The 21,455-nt window shown below is 35.3% G+C and overlaps 3 protein-coding genes across 3 annotated transcripts; 2 read left to right on the plus strand and 1 right to left on the minus strand.

Moving 5' to 3' along the window:
* Positions 1-128: 128 nt before the first annotated feature.
* Positions 129-5,662, minus strand: LOC111798284 (pumilio homolog 1-like). Its single transcript, XM_023681342.1, has 9 exons — positions 4,640-5,662; positions 2,797-4,322; positions 2,571-2,712; positions 2,341-2,448; positions 1,987-2,199; positions 1,758-1,868; positions 1,479-1,673; positions 958-1,132; positions 129-714 (listed from the first exon to the last, which is right to left on the minus strand). Exons 1-9 carry the CDS (start codon positions 5,267-5,269, stop codon positions 665-667), a joined length of 3,150 nt encoding a protein of 1,049 aa, XP_023537110.1. The 5' UTR covers positions 5,270-5,662; the 3' UTR covers positions 129-664.
* Positions 5,663-11,596: 5,934 nt separating this feature from the next.
* LOC111804406 (glycerol-3-phosphate acyltransferase 5) lies at positions 11,597-13,439 on the plus strand. Its single transcript, XM_023689203.1, has 2 exons — positions 11,597-12,293; positions 12,379-13,439. The coding sequence occupies exons 1-2, from the start codon at positions 11,733-11,735 to the stop codon at positions 13,321-13,323; spliced, it is 1,506 nt and encodes a 501-aa protein (XP_023544971.1). The 5' UTR covers positions 11,597-11,732; the 3' UTR covers positions 13,324-13,439.
* A 1,111-nt stretch (positions 13,440-14,550) lies between these two features.
* LOC111805047 (probable E3 ubiquitin-protein ligase RHC2A) lies at positions 14,551-16,697 on the plus strand. Its single transcript, XM_023689912.1, has one exon. It carries the CDS (start codon positions 14,888-14,890, stop codon positions 16,037-16,039), a length of 1,152 nt encoding a protein of 383 aa, XP_023545680.1. The 5' UTR covers positions 14,551-14,887; the 3' UTR covers positions 16,040-16,697.
* The last annotated feature ends 4,758 nt before the right edge of the window (positions 16,698-21,455 follow it).

The following is a 21,455-nucleotide window of genomic DNA, read 5'->3' on the forward strand; positions in this document are numbered from 1 at the left end:
TGCTTCCAATCACTCTTACCTTCCTTCAATCAGTTCTAGTTCTACTTTCTTAATGAATCCAAATCATCGTATAAAAACATAACTAAAAACGAAATCGTTATCAACTATAACCAGCAGCCAGCTCAAACTTCAAGAACGAAAAAAGTTGATGAAATAACAAAGATGAACCAAAATCTCATACATCATCAGAAGAAACAAAACCTAAAAACAAAAAAAAAAACTCCACCAGCTAATATTTGTACAAACCATGATCTGATAATTCATCATCATCAACCCATTAAACAGTGTCTACCTGCTCTTCTCCTCCCCACTTTTTACAGCCTTAAAACAAAACTCAAATACTAAACTTTCTTATCTCTTTCTCTTTAGGGGCAGAGCCATCAGCTTTGTTCATCTGTCCCTCAATCTCTTCATCTACCTTCTTCACTTTCTCTATACTCTCTCAGATTATAAAATGTACAGCCAACAGTTCCTTCTTTTTTTTCTTTTTCTTTTTTTTTTACTTTTTTGTAATTTTTTTTCTTATTTCAAGTCAGCTTCTATCTGAATCATCATTATAAATACAGCAGCTATTACTTACTAGACAGATATTAAACGGAAGCGGAAAGAGACACCGCGCTTTGTGCTATCCTCGGCTAGCTGTACAACTTTCTTCCCTGTTTCCCTAACCAACCATCTGTGCTGGCTTCGGAGTCAAAATGCTTATCCTCCTCTCTGTCATACAGTTTAAGTTCATTTTAGATACCTCACGTTGAAAAATGGTATAGTATCAATCAAGATTCAGCTGTATCGAAAAAACAAACAAACTCGCTCGCTCTACTACCTATCCTCTTTTATTCTCATTTGTGATTCTAAGGAACATCATTGTGCAGCAAAGTTTTTTGAATAGATTGAATCTCTAAGGGATAGTAAACAAAAACGAAACGGCAAAATAATTGTTCAATGGAGAGATCATACCTCCAGCAGCGACGAGTTTCTCCACACGGGCGACTATGTGCTTACCATAGGTGTACTTCTTGAGAGCATTTAGATGAACTTTTATCCTATTAAGAATTAGTTCAAGTTGCTGGTCATCACAAGTTTCCAGCACTTTCTGTACAACGTAGTTTGCAAACTGATCCTTCATCATAACCTGGATTCAACAACAGAGTAAAGAAAGTTATGATATTTGTCAGGTTTTCCTCTTTTCTGATAAGAATATACTCCATACAACCATTGAAGATACATTTATACGAATCATATCCATGGGAACAACAAGTTCCATTGAAAGAAGTTTCTAAAGTTGAAAATTCCCATTTTCTAGGAAGGATTGGGATCTATAGGACAACTACAGATCCAAAGACAATAAAATTTCATGCTCTGAACAAAATCATGCAGTAGAGAGATCTTTTCCTATTATTAGCTTTCATTTTTTGGTGGGAAAACTTCTTGATCCTATTATTGAGGGAAAAAAATGCAGGTGGAATGTCGACAAACACCTGAAGGGGTTCATTTTCATCAGTGGTACCGAGCATCTCGTTCACCAAGGCCTGGCGTTCAGAAGAACTTCCAAAAGTTAGACATTTCTCGATGACATTGGAGGCGAACTTCTGTTGACTCATTTGAACTATCTGCCCAGTTAGTTTCTTTATGATAGCAGAACGTTCGTGTGGCTTCCCGTGTTCCAATACATGCTGTAAGAGCAAGGTTAAATTAGTACATGAACGTGCTTTAGCAACAAAAGCTAATTAGAAAGAGTGCCTCGAGCAGCGACAAACCTGCACAACATAATTTCCATACTGATCTTGAGCCAAAGTGCAGACAGACTGCAAAATTTCATCCATCATTATATGCTGCGTTTTCAGGCTATGGCAGTGCTCAAGGACTCGCTGAGAGAAAATTGTTATATGATTTTATCATTCCAACCAATAAATGTAATCACTATATAGTAAGCTTCATATAATAACACAAATTTCATCCATCATTATACGCTGCGTTTTCCTTTACCTGTATAACACGACAACCATAAGGATGAGTGGACAGTGTAACCACTTGATCATAAAATGTCGAAACAATGAACTGAATCGCGTCCTCAGGAATGCACTCAATGCACTTCTGTACAACATGGTTCCCGTTTTGGTCACGTACACAACGCATGATATGACCATCTAATTCTTTAACCATGTTAGTTTGCTGGTCGACATCAACCATTTCAATTGCCTGAAATGATGTTTCAGGGGCCATGAAGTTTCAGTCACAGTGAAAAGAAAACAGGCAGTGATTCGTCAAAGACGAAAAGGGAATCGAGTATCAAAGGAATATGGAGATTTTCCAAAAGGAAGACACACAGGCAACACAGACCTTCTGAATCACTCGGCAGCCGTACATTTGAAGACTGAGTGCTAGGACATGTCCGTTGAGTTGATCAGCTAGTTCCCTTATTTGAGATGCAGTTCCGTGCTCAAAAAACTGAATTCCAAAAGACGTTAACAAACTCGATGCTCGTAATTAAATCCAAAACAAATTATTAGTATGATCTCGTTTACTTATAGAAAAGCAAGTCCAAACAGAAGTTAAATGTAAAACAATACCTTCTGAACAACATAATTACCAAAAACATCGGTCATTAAGGAAAGAGCTTGTGGCATAATTTCATGGAAAACCATGTCTTTCTCTTCAAAAGAGGCATTTTCGAGTTTCTGCTGAATGAAACGACTTCCATATTGATCAGAGCTGTTAAGAAGGAAGAAACATTTACATTCAGGGAAGGATGCATTTAGTAACAGCATAGAAGTATAAGTCGTCCAACGAAAATACCTGAATTCGAAAACATGGCCAGCGATTTCTGAAAGTTCAAAACATTTGCTTTTATTGCTTTTGAACTCATCCAGCAAAGAAGACACAAAACTTCCATTCATATTGCCACCACCTTCAGAATGCCAACCTCCAATGCCACCTCCAGTAAAATTTCTCATTCCCGACGAGAAGCGCACGGGCTTACTGATGTGGTTGATGCCATTACCCGACCCAGCAGGAGAGCCAGGAAGAAGGGATCCAGCTAATGGACTTCCAGGATACGACATTCCGAGACCATAGCCTGGATTGCCATAGTAATTATGATTTAGACTACCAGATTTACCAAAGTAGGGTAGAACAAATTGTGAGTTTTGAGGTGAAAGCAATGCTCCCAGGTAGGCTTTCTGGACTCCCAATAAATCCATATATCCATTACCCATCAAACTTTCGCCATCCAACGGAGGGTCATTAACGCCGTTCACCTGTGCAGCAGCGTATTCATTTGACCCCAAATATTGAATGTAAGACGGGTCCAATGCAGGTAACTGCATAGCACTCATTGCACTATGATTTTCCGACCTGTTGTTATTTTGAAATTCGCCTGATGTTTCCAACATGCTTGATCCTAAAGCTAATCCATTGAATGTTCTATTATTCATGCCATTCATTCCCATTGCTGATGCAGCAGCAGCATTCTCATACAGCGGTGGTAAATTACCAGTGCCGAGATGAGTCCCAACGATGGACGAAACTGGAGGATTAGATGTATAGCCACTGAATCCATAATTCAAGAACGAAGAATTCGCATTTTCAAGATTCTGATTGCGAGATGGTGAACCTCGTGCATTATTAAGCGTTTGTTTATATGGCCCCTTCATATATGAAGTAGGGGAAGAAACAGCTTGTTTGTTGAATTCTGCTTGATCAACTCCTGTTGCAAGAGAATTAATTTGATGAGATCCTCTAGCTGAATGAGGAGATGAATGCAGATGAAACTTCCCAGACTCTGAGTTCTTTAAACTAAGAAACATTTTCATATCATTTTGATCACTTTGCAGATTGAAAAAGTTATGACGATCATCGATCTCCTGCTGAATATCCGACCGCAAGTGGCACTCGTCATCTAGAATACCATTTGTTGACAAATTCATGCCAGAAAACGAAGACACCAGGTCTGCAGAATCACTCGGCTGCAGCAAAACCCCATTGAAAGAATTTGGACCACAAGCACTTCTTTTATCCACAGTGCTAGATACCCTCCCACCAACTTGAGGAATACGAGGACTCGGAGCTCTCGCTATGATTTGAGGGTCGGGAGTCGCAGTTCTCGACAAAGAGGCTCCTACAGCTGATGCATATGTATGAGGGGTAGAGGCACCAGCTCCTTGGACTGCAGATATCCCCTGTTTGTTCCCACCAATTGTTGCCATATCTTGATGTAAGTAAGCAAATTGGCTTTCTGAAGCTTCCAGAGTTTCGTCAAATGCATTGCGGCTAGTCGGACGAGAAGGATGTCGGGAGATAGTTATTCCGTTGCTTAAATCATCCTGTCATGGGGAAAAACAAGGCAACCTATGTAACAGTAACTCAACAGAAGAAAATTCTTATTAAAAGAAAAAAAAACATATTTTAAGAACATTCATGTGATTCTTCCTTACAGGTTAGAAAAATACATCTTTTAGTAACAGTAATCGTAAGAATGAAACTTAATCCAAAAAGAATTACAATTGGGTATGTTTGGATCTTCAGAGTTGTGGCACAGAGAAAAGAAAGTCAAAACTTTATCAAGTTCAAGGATTGTATGAAGAAAACAATACACAAACAAAACCAGAGCCTCATATTAAACTACCAGAAGCATCATCACCTGAAGGATCTCTGCAATGCTTTTCTTCCTACTGCCGACTCCCAACCCCGGCAGCCCAATAAGGCCATCGCCGGCCCAATCTCCAGCGACCCGCCTCGATTCGATACCGGAATCCTCGTTGGCTCCAACTCCAGGCTGCAACATGAAAAGTGATCCATTCCCATTTACCCCTTCATCACCGCCTCTACAACCTTCCCTCCTATCTCCAATTCCCCCCAACCCCACGGCGCCTCCGCCGTGCAACCGCTGTGCAAACCGCCAATCCTCCTTAGAGAGAAGCGGTGGCGGAAGGCGAGGGTTCAGATTCACATTGGAATAATAATAGTTAACATAAGTGGGATCAGAACGAAGCTCTTCATCAGAAATGAAACCTTTTCCGGCAGTTTTGTTGAATCCCAATAAGTCGGAAGCATTAAACATACCTCCGACGGCGGTTAAAGAGCCGTCGACGGTCGGCGGCGCAGAGCCACTCCGACAAAGGCTGAGTTCCTTCTCTCTGTCATTCACAGCTTCGTGCTGTTGCCTCTGTTGCCGTATCAACATCCCCAAATCCTCGCCATAATCGCCACTTTTCAGCGCCGATCGCAGTGAAATATCAGTCCCAAATTTCGAATAAGCATCGGTAACCATAACTACCCCCAAAATCAAAAAAAATAATAATGAAAAAAAAAAAAAGACAGAACTGCGTAAAAAAGCTCCCAACTTTGAGCTAAAAACCAGCTCAAAATCGAAACAATACAAGTGGGTTTTCGTTTAAAGGTCTCAAACAACCAATTTCCAGCCCAAAAAATTACAACCCCATAATATCAAAACAAGAATCCAAACGGAGAGGCAGAAAAAACTGGAAAAAAAAACGAAATAGCTCTGTTCGTCAAAACTTGGGGTTTCCTTTAGTTATTGATTAGTGTTTAGATTATGAGCACCAGATTGTGTGTAAAACAAAAAGATGATGAAAGAAGAAGGGCTTAGCCATTTTTTTTGCTCTCTTTTCTCAGAGAAGAAGAATGCAAAGAGAAAGGAGACAGTAGAGTAAGGAAGGGGTATGATAAGCACGAGTGGTGGAAAGATCTGGGCCGTTGAAGAGACAAATGGAGGGTGAGGATGGATTCTAGTAGATATGTTCTTACCAGATATACTTTTTTTTAGGGTTTTATTTGAGCGATTAATATAAAATATTTTACCAGTTTTGGAATTCTTCTTTTTTTTAGGGAAAAGAAAATGGAAATTTTGGACATAAATGATACGAATTAGATGGAAGGAGAGAAAATTGCCGAATATGTCTAATTTGTTAGAATTTCTTGGAATTTGTTTATATTTATTACATTTGAGAAAATAGGATTTTTTCCATTTTCTAAATTTGGAATTTATTTTTATTTTTTGTTTCTAAAAATCTTTAAAATATCATAATCTAAATTTCTATAAATTCATCAAATTTTTACTTCCTTTTTTTTAATTCAATACTATGAAATAATAAAATTAAAAAATTAAAAAAGAACCACAAGTAACAAAAAAAATGTAATTCAAACAAATAAACATTTAAAAAAAAAGAATAATTATATGAGTTTTACTTGTTTTTTTTTTTTAAATAAAGATTTATGAAATGAAAAATATCTATAGACAGGATTTTTTTAGGAAAAAGAATTTTTTTTTTTTTTAAATGAAAAAAAAATCCCACGTCAGCACGAGAACAAAAGCAGATCCGAGTTTGAGGGGACATCCACTGTAATAGCGCCAAGTGTTACGTTAAAGGGGAGTAATCCAGTGCGGAGGGAACCAAAGTTTTTAAAACTGAAAAAATGGAAGTGGGCCCCATGTTCACGCTTTTTGGACCGCTAACAGAAGGGCAGTGAAGTAAAAACTGAAAATATTTTTCTTACAATTTGTTTTATTCAAATTCTAGAATTGTTTTATTTTAATTTCTAATTCTATAAAATTTTAATATATTTATGTTTTATTTTAAAATGTTCAAATATTTTTTTTAAAATAAAACTAATTGTTTTGATTTTCAATATTACTTTATATTAATTGTCTCACTAAAATGTATCAAAGTTACCTAAACTGAAGTGAAGAATTTGGTAACACTGAATATTAAGGAATGGTATTTAAATAATGATCAAAATGAATGATTCTAATTCATGAATTAAAATAAATGTTTTTAAATGATTGAAAATTAAATTTCAAAAAAATATAATATTTACTTTTTAACTTTTGTTTTTTTTTTTTTAAACAAAATATCAATTTGATTATGGAGCATATAGCATCCGAGCAAGTGGGCTGTGAAAATGTGAGGCAAGTAATCATGGATGCTGCATCACTTTTATTGGAGAAATTATTTTTTGGAAAGTTTTTTTTTTATTTTATTGAAAAAATAATGGTAATACAAAGTTAATTATCAAAATAAAATAATAAAAATAACATGTTATTTATGGCATCCCATTTTTTTCAATTATATCAATAACTAATTTGTATAATACCTCTTGTAACTTAAATATGTAAAATATATTTTTTTTTTTTTACTATAATTGTCCGTACATAAAACTATTTGTGAACATTTTTTCTCACAAATTTGTCAGAGATTTAATTATTTAGAGACCGAAAATTAATNAAAAAAAAAAAAAAAAAAAAAAAAAAAAAAAAAAAAAATTATTATACTACCTCAACGATGAAAACATGACTAAAATGTATAATAAATTGTCTATGAATTTATTAAAATGCAAAATAAACCGTCTATGGATTAGTTCAATAGAGGTTGTCATCTATAGATGGGTCATTTTTTTTAGGTATTAATAATAGGATAAGTATTTAAAAATGTATTTATATATAATGTGTATCATAATTTGTGAAACATAATTTGTATTATTGGGCTCCGGTAAAGTTAGATGCATAATCATTCTCTATATGATTCGCGTAGGCACTGCGGGCTTGTAAATGTACCCCCATAGGTTTGGATTAGCTAGCGCATGCTCGCACTATTGAAAAAAAAAATCATAAAATATTATAGTGTACACGTTCATGCATAACATGTCGGAGAAATAATCCATGATCATACACAACTTGCATGAGGTNAAAAAAAAAAAAAAAAAAAAAAAAAAAAAAAAAAAAAAAAAAAAAAAAAAAAAAAAAAAAAAAAAAAAAAAAAGAACATTATTCAATGAGATGGTGCACATGACACTTTCATACTTACCAATATATAAATTTCTTAAGAGATGTGCATCCATATTCATGGTATTTCATTCATGTTTCTCATACATGGTATATTATGGTGTCTTGTAAGGGTACGTTATGGTGTCTTGTAAGGCATAAACATGGTCATAATCAAACATAAAAGAAAGTACATGCATCACATAATTCATTTAAAAATCATGACATAAATAATTACACACAAATAAGGGTCATATGGTATGTGTTATTCATGCATCAAACAATTTTATCCAACCTAACACGCATACTAACTTAATTCTCTCATAGGCTAGCTACACGATAATCTAGTGCGCATGATAAAGTTAAGACTCGTTCAACTCCTCAGAGCTTAGTATCTTACACCTATTCTCACTAAGTTCTCTTGTGCACAAATTAGGGTTACACACTCAGTATACATAACATATGTCCCCTTTGAGCTTTTCTTACTCATTGGTGTCATAAGACCTAACCCAATAGATAATTTTACGCCTTCTACTGTCTCTTAGCTTATCTCAATCCTTAGATTCACATAACTTAATTCAATGGGTTATCTTGCCTAGCTCTTTTAAGCATCCGTAAATCATTGATGTGATGGAATCTAGTTCATTTGAGTATTTCACGATGATTAAATTTATTAGGGTTCAAATAATCTAATTAGTAGCTCAATTATTCTCTTACTATCAAATTGTTCATGATAATGTGAGACGTGATCCGGCTATGAATGAACTTCCATATCCTCATGCCTCTTATCAAATTTTGTTGGTTAATTTCAACCAAAAAAAATGGTAATCCCATTTGAAAATAGGTCACAGATATTTTTAAATCATTTTTTACTATCTAAATAATGCATCTTTTAGCATATTTAACCTAACTTGGTAATAAAATATACNAAAAAAAAAAAACAAGTTCCATTTATGGGCATAGTTAAAATTTAGGGTAGTATTTATAAAAGTCAATAATATCATTTATTGTTTTGTAAATATGATATTGACTAGACGTAAAAACAACAAACTTCATGTTTAAAACAAAAGGGTCAAATAATAATGTAAACTTCCAAAAGAAAAAAAAAAAAAAAAACATTTTTTTTAATAATTTAGCACACAATCTTTTTAATGTTAGGATATTTGACTCGTTTTTTCTTATAGTTTTTTGTCGTACTTTCTTTTAACTTGGAGGGTAATGAAACATTTTGTACAAACCTGTAAAAATCTATCCCTAAAAAATGTGTTTTAAAACTGTGAGACTAATGACGGTACGTAACGGACAAAAACAGACAATATTTATTAGCAATGGACTTGAAGTTTTATAAATTATATCATAGTCAAACATTGGGAGGTGGTATACTACCAAATTAAGGAAGAATTTTAGATTAAAGTTATTTTAAATTTTATAAAACGATGATATGAATTATAAATTTAAAACAAATATAATGAGAATGGAAGGTTTTAAAAGAAGAAAATATGAAATATATAAAATGAGAAATAATAGTTTATTATGCACACGAACACGCATAGCTATCTTCATTTATGATTATGCATTGACTTTTTTTAATTTTGGTGGCATTCAGGATGACACCCATTATTCACCCATGTGAACTTCTGGGTTTCACCTCCCCTCACTTCTCTCTCCTCTAATTTATCCTTTTCTTTTTTTATTTATTTTTCTGAATTTTCCTCTTACTTTCTAATTACGGTTTATTTGGTAATACTTTTATTGTATTTGAAATGCAATTTTAAATTATGAGCTAAATATTATAAATTGGAATAAAAGAAAAACCCTAAAAATGTGAAGGAATTGGTGGGTGTGAATTATAGAAAAACCCTACACATTTAATTAAAATTTTTTAAATGCGTTAATAATAATAATTAATAAGTTATTTCCACAGATTTTAATGCCAATTCTCCAACCTACTCCTCACTTACCCTTTGGGTCCCCACTCTCCCCCTACTGCCCTCATTTTTATCCCTTTCAAATTTGTAATATTATCTTCAATTTTTCATAAATTTGAAATTAAGATTTTAATTTTGATTTTTTTTTATATATATATAATTGATTTTAGTTGTAGGTATTAGATTTTAATAAGTCCACGTGTGCCATATTCCATAAAATAAAATATTTAAATTGTTGGAGTACAAATGGGCTTAGACCGCCCCAAATAAGCTATCGGGCTTTGCATGATTTAGTGAGCTTGCCCCAACAATTGTTAGGAAGATGAAGATAAGATGATAGGGAAAAAAAGAGATGCTTAGTTTTGTCTAACAACTTCACCTAATTTAGGGAAACCTTTCAAGCTTTCATATAATATAATATATATATATATATATATATATATATATATATATATATATATATATATATATATATATAACCAAGAAAATTAGTAAAAGCTATTCAAATCTTTAATGGTGTGGGTTTCTTGCAAGTTTCTCAAATTATCCACCTAGCTTTCACAATCAACCATGGTTTCATTTTAACCATCATAACATCCTGAATTTTATTTTTATTTATATGTAATTTAATTCTGAGGGTTTCATACCAAAATCGTATAGCAATTTAGACTTTAAATTTTTTTTACAATGTGGTAAAATTTTACTTTACGAGAGGGTTTCGTATGAGAAACCGTTTAAAAAAAATTGTCTCATTTACATTCAATGAATTATAAAGTATATATTTAGAACCAAAAAAATGGATAAGATCCAAACAAAAACTATGCTTGTAGTTATTCAATGGTCAATTTTGTATGTGTATATATATATATAATTCTTCCACTTTCCAGGAAAGTTGGATACAGCTTTTGACTTTGGTTGTGTCATTTTCATTTGCAATTACATTTTACGATCCCAGTGAGATGTTATTTCTTCTTGGATATTAAAAAAAATTATAAAAATTTTGACTTTTCATCTTGGCAAAAATCTTCGATGAAAGTTTCGTGTAAACAACGATACATATCTCTTAAAAGATTGTTATAGTACTTGATACTTTTTTGTAAACAAGAATAAATGAATTTTATGAACTTGAACTTAAACTCTCATCTTGCTCATGGATGAAGACTTCAAAATGATAGGCTTATTAAATCAACTAGCACATTTGATATAGACACGTCTCAAAAACTTGCCTCTCTGATAAGTCGGGACGGAGAAAATTTGTTTCTTTCTCATANAAAAAAAAAAAAAAAAAAAAAAAAAAAAAAAAAAAAAAAAAAAACACTTGTAGAATACTCTAATTTCATTATCAAACAGTCAAAGGAAAAGGTCAAAAGAACAAAAATATTGTGGCTAGATGAACAACTTTCGTGGAATAAAAAGGACATTTTTTTTTTTTCATAACATTTGAAACATTCAATTTGTCCATAAATAAATAAATAGATAAGACATGGTGGGTTTCGACACAATTTCCACGTATACCTACGTATCTGGGGTTCCGGTAATCCGTAGTTAAGTAAACCTAGAGTCTCACGCCAGCTCATCCATTTACATGCTTACACGTGGACAACAAAAATCTGTACAATCCAACTCGTCCAGGTTGTTGGGGTTTAGTGATCCAACGTTAATTATGTATATTTTCCGTGGCGTATTATGATTTTGTTTGTTCTAAATATCGGAAATTATAAAGTATTCCATGGTGGCTCACCATTTATGGTATAGGATTTTAAGATAATTTTTTAAATTATTTTGTGGAATTTGAATAAGTTTTGGTTGGAGAAAGAAAGAAAAAAAAAAAAGAGAAATATTGGTGGGATTGGTAAAGAAATAGCATAAAGAGGAGAGTTGGTAGTTGTAGAACTGATAAACTGCCAAAATTCCCACTCGCAACAAAAATAAGAACAAACCAGTCAAACACAACACGCCTATCCCATTTTATTATAACCCCTTCTTCTTTCACTTCCAAACCCCAACAACCCAATTCAGGAAAAATGGAATCTGTCATTGCAGAGCTAGAAGGCACCCTGTTGAAGAGCTCCGATGTGTTCTCCTACTTCATGTTGATGGCCTTCGAGGCCTCCGGTTTGATCCGCTTCACCCTCTTGCTCTTCTCATGGCCACTCGTACGCCTCCTCGATGCAGCCGGGATGGCGGAGCTGGGGCTGAAGCTGGCCACGTTTGTGGCCACGTTTGGAGTTCGAAAGGCCGAGATCGAGTCGGTTTCAAGGGCGGTTTTGCCCAAGTTTTTTATGGATGATTTGAATATGGATGTTTGGAGAGTGACAAGCAGGTTTAGGAGACGAGTGGTGGTGACTAAGATGCCTAGGGTTATGGTAGAGATGTTTGTAAAGGAGCATTTACGAGCGGATGAGGTCGTCGGGTGTGAACTCGGGTTTAATCGATTCGGGTTCGCAACCGGGCTCGTGAAGGGAGGATTGGGTTCTGTTGTTGAAGAGATTTCTCGGATTTTTGAATTGGGTAATGATGGTAGAAGGCCTACTATGGGCATGGGGCGACCTTCATCTAGCTCTTCCTTTTTAGGTCTGTGTGAGGTAAGTTATTTTACATTTTNTTTTTTTTTTTTCAATTTTTTAAAAATAACCTTATTTTGAGATTTCGTCGTGATTAATGTTTCAGGAACAAATGCACCCACCATTAACCGCCGCTCAAATCCAAGATCACATTCCACCCCACCAAAATCTTCGACCATCACCGGTCATTTTCCACGACGGCCGGCTCGTCAACCGCCCAACCCCAGCCACCGCTCTCATAATCCTTCTGTGGGTCCCAATCGGTATAATCCTCGCCCTCTTTCGAATCTCCATCGGCTTAATTTTACCAATGTGGGCCATCCCCTACGCCACCCGCCTCTTCGGCGGGAAAGTCATCGTCAGAGGCCACCCCCCGCCGCCGCTCTCTAGCGGCCCCAACGCGGCTACCTCTGGAGTACTCTTCGTGTGCACACACCGCACCTTAATGGACCCAGTCGTTCTCGCCACCGTACTTCGCCGGAAAGTCCCCGCCGTCACCTACTCCATCTCCCGCATAACTGAAATCCTGTCCCCAATCCCCACCGTGCGATTAACCCGAATCCGACATGTCGACGCGGAGAAAATCAAAGGAGAGTTATCCAAAGGCGACTTGGTGGTGTGCCCTGAAGGGACGACATGTCGGGAGCCGTTTCTCCTGAGATTCAGCGCGCTGTTCGCGGAACTGACAGACAGGATTGTACCGGTGGCGATGAATTACCGGGTTGGTTTTTTTCATGCGACTACGGCTCGGGGTTGGAAAGGACTGGACCCGGTGTTTTTCTTCATGAACCCGCGGCCGGTTTACGAGGTAACGTTTCTGAACCAGTTGCCGGTGGAGGCGACCTGCTCGGCCGGGAAAAACCCGCACGAGGTGGCAAATCACGTGCAGAGGATTTTGGCGGCGAGTTTGGGGTTTGAATGCACCAATTTTACGAGGAAGGATAAGTATAGAGTGTTGGCTGGGAACGACGGAACGGTGTCGTATGTCTCCTTGGTTGATCAGCTCAAGAAGCTGGTCGCCAAATTCAAGCCCTTTATTCACCTCATTTAGCAACCCACGCTTCAGATTGCTTTGCTCTGCTTTAGTTTCTTAATTAGTTTTAGTGGTTTTATTGCAAATTTGTTTCTCTCTTTTTTTAAATGGAATTTGGATTCATTTGTTTTCAATTTTGTTGAAATGTAAGAATAAATAATAACATAATATAATTTTGCATCTTACTTTTCTTTTTTCTACACCTCTATGCTACTAACTTCCTTATATTCATTTTAGTTCAATATTTTTAAAGATTATAATTTTTTTAATTATATTTATAGTGTTTTTTTTTTTTAATACCTCCAAATAAAGAAAAGCTTCCAAATCATCCTATATATTATTTTCTATTTTATTCCCATTTATGTACAATTCTTGTAGGATGGGGATAAACTAAAAATATGGAAAATTAGGATATAAATTAAAAATAGAAAATGTTGCAAAAATGCACTGTTTCTATTAATATCCAATAAATAATAAGTCTGGAATCCAAAAATTATAAAATAAAATAAAACTATGAAACTAATATAGCAACCATAAACTTGATCAGTTTTCCCATTCCACTTTCAACTGCATTTAAAATGTTGTAATTTAAACATTAAATTTAAAAATTTTAAAAATATTCTCATATGCGTAAATTGTAATATATATATATATATATATATATATTTAACAAAATGGATAAATTTTGAAAGAAAAACATGTTTAGAACTAAATTTGTATTAAAAACTTGATAAAGGTATTCAATGGTTAATTTGTGCAATAATTATATTAAGGTTTTGCTAAATTTTGATTTGAAATGAGAGAGTTTATGAAGATTTTTGCATTACTTTTTCGTTAAAATGATTGAATAAATTAGAGCAAATTAAACCGTAAGAGAATTTTATTTTATGGTAATGAATATTTTAAATATTTGTTTGTCTAATAAATTTAAAACTATATGTTTAAGGGCTAATTATGTAATTTGAGATATATTTTTTTTAAATAGCAAAACTATTTTTTATAAATTTCAGCAATATTCAATTCCTCTCCTCCACGCGTGGAAACGTTAAAATTTAGAAGCGGCAAACGACACGTCAGTCGGCAAAGTACACAGCATCTGCACATCTTAACGCTGTTAAAGTTGAACGAACAGGATGGAACCACTTGTCCCAAACTGGAAAGGCGTTGGTAAGACGCTAACGGAGACGACGCGGTTTTACCGTTTAAAGCCTTTTTCCCCCTTGTAATCAGTTCATTCTATTTCCTCTTTTCTCTACAAAATTCCCTAAATCAAATCCTAATTTCGTCGGCCCCTCGGTTTCTAGGGTTCTTTAATTCAATCCCCCATTTCCCAAATTGCACTCCCCTGATTGATCCCACCTTTTTTTTCTTTTTCGTTGCTTTTGTTTTTTTGTTTTTTTCTTTTTTTTTTTTTAGTTTTTTAGGTTCGAAGCCGACATTTTGATCGTGGGGGATTTTGTTTTTTAGTTTTTTGTTTCTGGGTTTGATCGTTTGTGTTGTTTTCTGGTCTTGAGAGGATTGAAATTTTGTGGGGTTCTTCAATTAGGGAGGGTTTGGTGATTGATTGGATTAAGCTTCGTTGATGTCGTCGATGGCGGCGGCGTCTTCCTACTGGTGCTACCGATGCAGTCGCTTTGTTAGGGTTTTCAATCAAGACTCTGTTGTGTGCCCCGATTGTAATAGTGGGTTTATCGAACAGATCGAGCAACCTTCGAGGTTGGTGGACGTGGAATCGGCTCCGCGGAGGAGGTTTCCGGCTGCGGCGATGTATATGATTGGCCACCGGTCGAATTCGGGACATAATTTGGGATCTGGGATTCGGAGACCTCGGAGGAATGGTGGGGATCGCTCGCCCTTTAATCCTGTGATTGTTCTTCGGGGGCCGTCTGATGGGAGTGAAGGTGGAGAAAGTCGTCGGTTTGAGCTTTATTACGATGATGGCGGTGGTTCTGGCCTGAGACCGCTGCCACCGAGCATGTCCGAGTTTTTGTTGGGGTCTGGGTTTGATAGGCTTCTGGAGCAACTTTCTCAGATTGAAATGAACGGTATTGGGCGGTTTGAGAGCCCCCCGGCGTCCAAGGCTGCAATTGAGTCAATGCCCACGATTGAGATCTGTGAAAATCATTTGGAAATTGAGTCACACTGTGCTGTTTGCAAAGAAGCATTCGAATTGGGGACCGAAGCACGGGAGATGCCCTGTAAGCATATTTACCATTACGATTGCATTCTACCTTGGCTTTCGATTCGAAACTCTTGTCCAGTATGTCGTCACGAATTGCCTTCGGATAATCAGAACTCTCCGGATGCTGCAGAAAGTGGTGAAAATGAGGGGTCGGTGGCTTCAAATGGTGAAGAGAATGTGGGCTTAACCATTTGGAGGTTACCTGGCGGGGGGTTTGCGGTAGGGCGGTTTAATGGGGGCAGGAGAGGTGGGGAGAGAGAACTCCCGGTTGTTTACACTGAGGTGGATGGTGGTTTCACCAATGGTGGCATCCCTAGAAGGATATCATTTGCTTCAAGAGGCAGAGGAAGGGAAAGAGGCGGATGGAGCCGAATTATTCGCAATATGTTTGCTTGCTTCAGGGGATCAATGAGGTCTATGTCATCTACTTCAAATTCCACCATCGATTCTAGTTCTTCAAGGAGTAGTAGACCACTCCCACATTTCACTACCGAGCCAAGGCGACGGCGCACATGGTCTATGGATGTTAACAGTGGGACAATCAGCTGGTGATTTGGGGATGTGGTGGTTGTTAGCAAGGCTAATTACGTGAAGAAGTTATATATGGGACAGGCTTATTAATTGCTGTAAATAGCACAATTTGAATTTCAGGTGGGAATGGGGCGGTTATCCGAGCTTTATATTCATAAAAGTAAGAAGGTTTCTCGAGCTAAGGCAAGAGTTTTCTTTTTCCCCTCTCTTTTTGGGTTAATTGGATAAGGGGTATTGCAAGAAATGTGGGAAATAAATGCAGTCTTTTCCTTGGCAGAAAAAAAGAAAAAAGAAAAAAGAAGAAAAAGGTAGCTCCTACTGCATGTTAGAAAATGATGGAAAATATAAGGTTTACTACGGTTTAAAAGCTTGAAGGTAAGGTTGTTTTGTAGAGCAAGGTGCAGGATCCCGTTAATAATATAGTCTGTTAGAAAGCGGTGGAGGCAGAGCAGCTGCAAGTTCCAAGGGTAAACTACTTAAATATGTTGTTAGGCTCAGTTTTTTTTTCTTGATATGATTCCATAATTTGAAAGAATATGTGAACAGTTTGGAGGCATGGGATGAATACTGCATCCGCTTAGTTAATTGCATCACTATTGTTCTGCACATCTTTGCTTGTAATGATATGTTTTATCTCTAGAAATAAATTTTGCTGCTGCTTCATTGGCGTTTGTGTTCAGCTTGCTGTTAAGCAGTGCCCATCACTCTTTTATGCGCTTTTCTGAGTACAGGGATTTGCATCATATTTTGATTGTGGATTGACATTGAAATCATGCTGCAAAACATGAATGTGCAAGAGAAATAGCAGAAACTGGAATTTTGAAATTTTTTGTAACATTTTGTATTCATTCCATTTCCACAAGTTGTTCTGATAAATAGAACGAATACATCAATGTTTTTATCCATATTGTCATGCACATTCCCCATTGGTGATTTGAATGAATATATGAATGTTTTTGGTTTTGATTTAGATATAGAGAGAGCAATACAGAAAAGACTTGCATTGTTATCAAAACAATCCGTGGAACCAATGGGAGTGACTCAATCTCAAAATTAGTCGACTTCCATTATGATAGATTCAAGTGAACCATAATTTCGTGATATTTTAAATATTTTTTCAAACGTACTCAGACATCAATATTGATTGGTATTTTCATAAAAAAATGGAACCTTCCAAAATCTGGAGAACAAGCAACTCTACCAGTGGATTCCACGTGTCGAACAACGCCAAAACCCGGAACGGCGGGGTCCAATTAGAAACAATAGAGTTCAGGAACGGAAAATCTGACAGTCCAACCAGGTTCTGCCACGCAATGTGTTGGAGTCAAGGATTTGGAGGCGCAGTAGGCAATTGGGAAAACGGCGTTACAAGAATTTGGTGGTTCAAGTTCCGAGATGGGCCCATAATGGGCCAGCGCTATGGGGGAAAAAGCCCATAGGGGTTTATTAGGATTAGATGGAAATATTGTATTTGTTTTGTAAAGAAAAAGAAAGTGTGGGGCCCTGGAATTTTAATGATAAGGAAGGTTAATTTGTTTGAGCTTAGCTGGATCCATGAAATTGAACAACCCAAGAATTATCACTCCTTTTATGTAATATTAGATTCTCAATTATGTTCACAACAACAAATAAAATTTAGATGTTCATAATTTAGTTAGTTTCTGGAAATATAATATGTGAGTAGAGAAATAAAGGAATGAAAGGTGGGATTGATGTAAAATGTGAAAACAAAATGGGAATGCAAAAGGAGGTTTAGGGATTTGTAGGCTATATATATATAATTAAACGTTTGTCTTCTTCAATCATTCAGTCAAGCACACTTCTAAAATCATGCATCAACAGTTCTTTTTTTCTTTTTTTGAGACCGGTCCTACTTAAGCATGCCAAGGAGATTTTCCAATTATTTATACCACTTTAGAGTTTTTAATTATTTGCTCAATTTTTTTTTTTTTTTTTTTTTTTTGTTAGATTGAGAGATAAAGATGATCCATCATGTCTAATAAAGGTAGATTTTTACTTGACCTTTTGAAAAATTAAAGATTTTATAGATTTTTTTTTTTTTTAGTTTTTTAAATAACATTGGAAATGAAATTGACTACTTGATTTCTCTAGAAATCTTTTGTTTTCAATGATAATAATGCATTTATGTTTTTCTTTTAATGATGTATCGATTGACTTTTGAGGAATTTATTATTTTTACAAATAATTCCTAGTATGAATTTACCCATTACTACAAATGTGGGGGAAATATTCCCTTTCTAAACCTATATAGAAAATTAGGTGGTAGAAAAGTCTTGGTAATTGTTAAAGTATATGCTAGAAAACTATTTAAAATTTAATTTTCGAACTAAAAGTAAATATATATATATTTGAGTAATTAATTTATAACGAGATTGGAATAGTAAAATTAAAGAAACTACGAATACAAATCCTCGTGTCACCGGTTCAAATCTGGTATGAAAATAAGTCTAATGTGTCGAAAATTTCTAAAATAGATAAAATAGTCTTTTGTTCTCTATCATATAGTTTAATTGTAAAAATATCACCGAACATTTCATTTTATTTAAAAAATATATCTTAGGTATAGCCTTTTATGATTACTTCTAAATTATCCTTAAACTAGAAATTTGTTAGAATTTTTGACAAAATTAAAACTTAGGAAAGATTCCATGATAGATGAAAACATAAACTAGGACCTGAACATCACCACACTACTCCACCTCATCATCATACTCATTATAGGTTTTTTTTTTTTTTTTTTTTTTAATAATATAGCCTATCATTTCTGACAAAATCAATATTAACATGAGTGGTTGATTATTGATTGAATATGTTCATATATCTAATGTAGGGTTTAGTTTCTTTAAGGTGGTGATGAAAAATTTAACATATAAGTCACTCTCGATAAAACTAGACATGAGATTTTTACCAGATGGTCATATATTCGATTCATTTGATTTCTTTTATTCTTTCAATCAATCCCGAGCAAGCGAACAAGATCAATTCAATCATAAAAATTCTATCACTTTTAATAAGTTTAGGATTGCAATTGCTACTCATAAGTTATGATTTGATGAAATTGAAAGTTGAGGGTAAAAATTGATTTTTTTTTCTTAAGAAAAACTTAAATTTAGTCTATTCAGTTAAGAATTTAGTATTTGAACTTACTGAACTTATCTATTTAACCCATATACATTTTAGAAAAAGGTTATAAAACTTTTACTTGTATCCAACCATTTCTCTTCATTGACGGTATCACTTGATGCACTAAACTATACTATTAAGTGATTATGTGACTGCAACATGATAAAGCTAACACATTGAAATATATTTAAAAAGGGAGATGGTTCTAGACGTTATCTTGTACGAAATTCTAAGGTAACCCAACCACATAATTTCTAAATAATAATAAATACATACCAAATTTAAATTTATAACCAGAAAAGTGAAAAATGCTCATTTTTGGGTTTGGGTGAGTGTTTTTGAGCATTATAGGTGCAGAAGGAAGAGGTGAAAAATGTGGTGTATAGAGGAGGGTTTTAGAGGCATATAGGGGATTAGGAGAGATACAATGGAATCCAATTCATGTTCTCCACCCTTTATTTATTTCTCCAGCCATTTATTTGGTCAATCTCAATTAAAGCCCACCTTTTACTTTTTTTTTTTTTTTTTTTTTTTTTTTTTTTTTTTTTTTTTNTTTTTTTTTTTTTTTTTTTTTTTTTTTTTTTTTTTTTTTTCAGCAATATTTGCGTTTGATCTAATCCAAATGATTTTGGGGTAACTTGTTTTAAGAAATTGGGACTAATGAATTTCTTATACAATTTTAATTAATGCAGAGCCTGTTTTTCCTTTGCCTTGAACTTTGTCAAATTTGGCGAATTTCAATACTTCTTTTTTTTCTTCTCTAAATTCGAGTTTTTAGAATGAAACCCAGAAACAGATCCCTCTTCAGCTTCAGCTGCCTAAGCTGGCCCTGTTTTTGTGTGATTCAACCAACACAATCTCTCTCTCTGTCTCTAGAATCATAGAGAGAAGAACTCTGAGAATGACCCAGAACCAAAAACAGAGCAAAAAGTGAAGTAAACCATAAGATCCAGAGAGATATGAAGGACGAAGAAGAAGATGATGATAAAGAAATTGCATTTGATTAGAGAAAAATAATGGAAGTAGTTACAAAGATTAATGCTTGTCAGAAAGAACCCAGTAAGATTACCCATCAGATTGAAACAAGGAACAAAATGTAAATTCCAAAAGAAAAAAGAACCTCAGAGATTTCAATACTACATCATGTAACTATTTACAAGTATATGAAAATCCCTCTCTAATCTCTCTTTCTCTCTCTAAGATCCGGATTTGCAATGTTTCTGGAAAATCCCATCTGGGTTTTGGCCACAACGGCCCCATTTTCAGGTCCCAAAACACAGAGGAGATAGANAAAAAAAAAAAAAAAAAAAAAAAAAAAAAAGGACCCAAAAGATTTGATCTGATCCGCGTTCTGGTTCTGGTTTTGATTCTGATTCTGATCTTTCTCTTAAAAAGGGAAACAGAAAACTCCCGATGGTATCAGGAATCGCTGTAGTTATGCCAACAAATGAGCATGGTAACACAGCGCCTCATGATGTAAAATCGAGCCCTCTGTTCCTTCACCAATTTTGCACATTTTCTTGTAAAAGAACATCTCCTTTCAGAAGAATTTCTCATCAGAGGACACGAGGAGGAAGAAGATCGGCTTCTCGCCGGAGCTTGCTTCTTGGGCAGCTTCCATTTCTCCTCCATGTAAAACGGCGGCGGAACGGCGGCGGCAGCAGATGAGGAAATAGAAGCCATTTTTCAGTGAAGTGTGAAGTGGGGTTAAGGAAAGGTTTGAGCTTCGCAAAAATGGAAGGTTGTAGAGGGAGAATAAGAGCGGTTTGAAGAAAGAAAGTGGATTTATTTAGTTGAAGGAGAGGCTGCAGCGGTATTTATAAGGGGAAGGGGCCACAAAACAGGTTAAAAGAAGGGGGGGCGTGGCAGTGGGTATCACACCTGGTTTTCTTTCCCTTCCCCAACCAGAGATACGCCATTATAATATTCTTTGATTATAATATTTCCTCTTCCCTCAAATCCAAAGACCCAAATTAGCTAATACATTTCAACACAGAGATTTGAAAGATGTCCATAAGATCAATCTTATGGCAATCCCAAGTGAAATTTTTAGGAGAGAAACTGAAATGAAAAGGGTGGTGTTTGAGTCCAGTAAGTAAGAGAGGGAGGTCAGAGAGGGGCTGGTGGGGTCAGACAGGCATGGTGGTGGGGGCTGATCAATCAGAATAAGAAAAGTAAAGAGGGGGAATTGATGAAGAGTGACATATCAGAGGTTCGAATGATGAATCGAAAAAGATTTGGCATTTTGAGCTTTTTCTGTACAAGTGGAGAACCACAGAACCAGAGGGGGGGG

This window comes from Cucurbita pepo, chromosome LG01 (genome assembly GCF_002806865.2).
Source record: "Cucurbita pepo subsp. pepo cultivar mu-cu-16 chromosome LG01, ASM280686v2, whole genome shotgun sequence".
NCBI classification, from domain to species: Eukaryota; Viridiplantae; Streptophyta; class Magnoliopsida; order Cucurbitales; family Cucurbitaceae; genus Cucurbita; species Cucurbita pepo.

Bases quoted from the DNA above. Each gene is read 5' to 3' on its own strand.
- LOC111798284 (XM_023681342.1), bottom strand. From the start codon at position 5,269: ATGGTTACCGATGCTTATTCGAAATTTGGGACTGATATTTCACTGCGA. The intron at 2,713-2,796 runs GTATTTTCGTTG...CCTTCTTAACAG, and splicing joins GGCCATGTTTTCGAATTCAG to CTCTGATCAATATGGAAGTC. The intron at 1,674-1,757 runs GTTTGTCGCTGC...TTGCTCTTACAG, and splicing joins ATGGAAATTATGTTGTGCAG to CATGTATTGGAACACGGGAA.
- LOC111804406 (XM_023689203.1), top strand. From the start codon at position 11,733: ATGGAATCTGTCATTGCAGAGCTAGAAGGCACCCTGTTGAAGAGCTCC. The intron at 12,294-12,378 runs GTAAGTTATTTT...TTAATGTTTCAG, and splicing joins CCTTTTTAGGTCTGTGTGAG to GAACAAATGCACCCACCATT.
- LOC111805047 (XM_023689912.1), top strand. From the start codon at position 14,888: ATGTCGTCGATGGCGGCGGCGTCTTCCTACTGGTGCTACCGATGCAGT.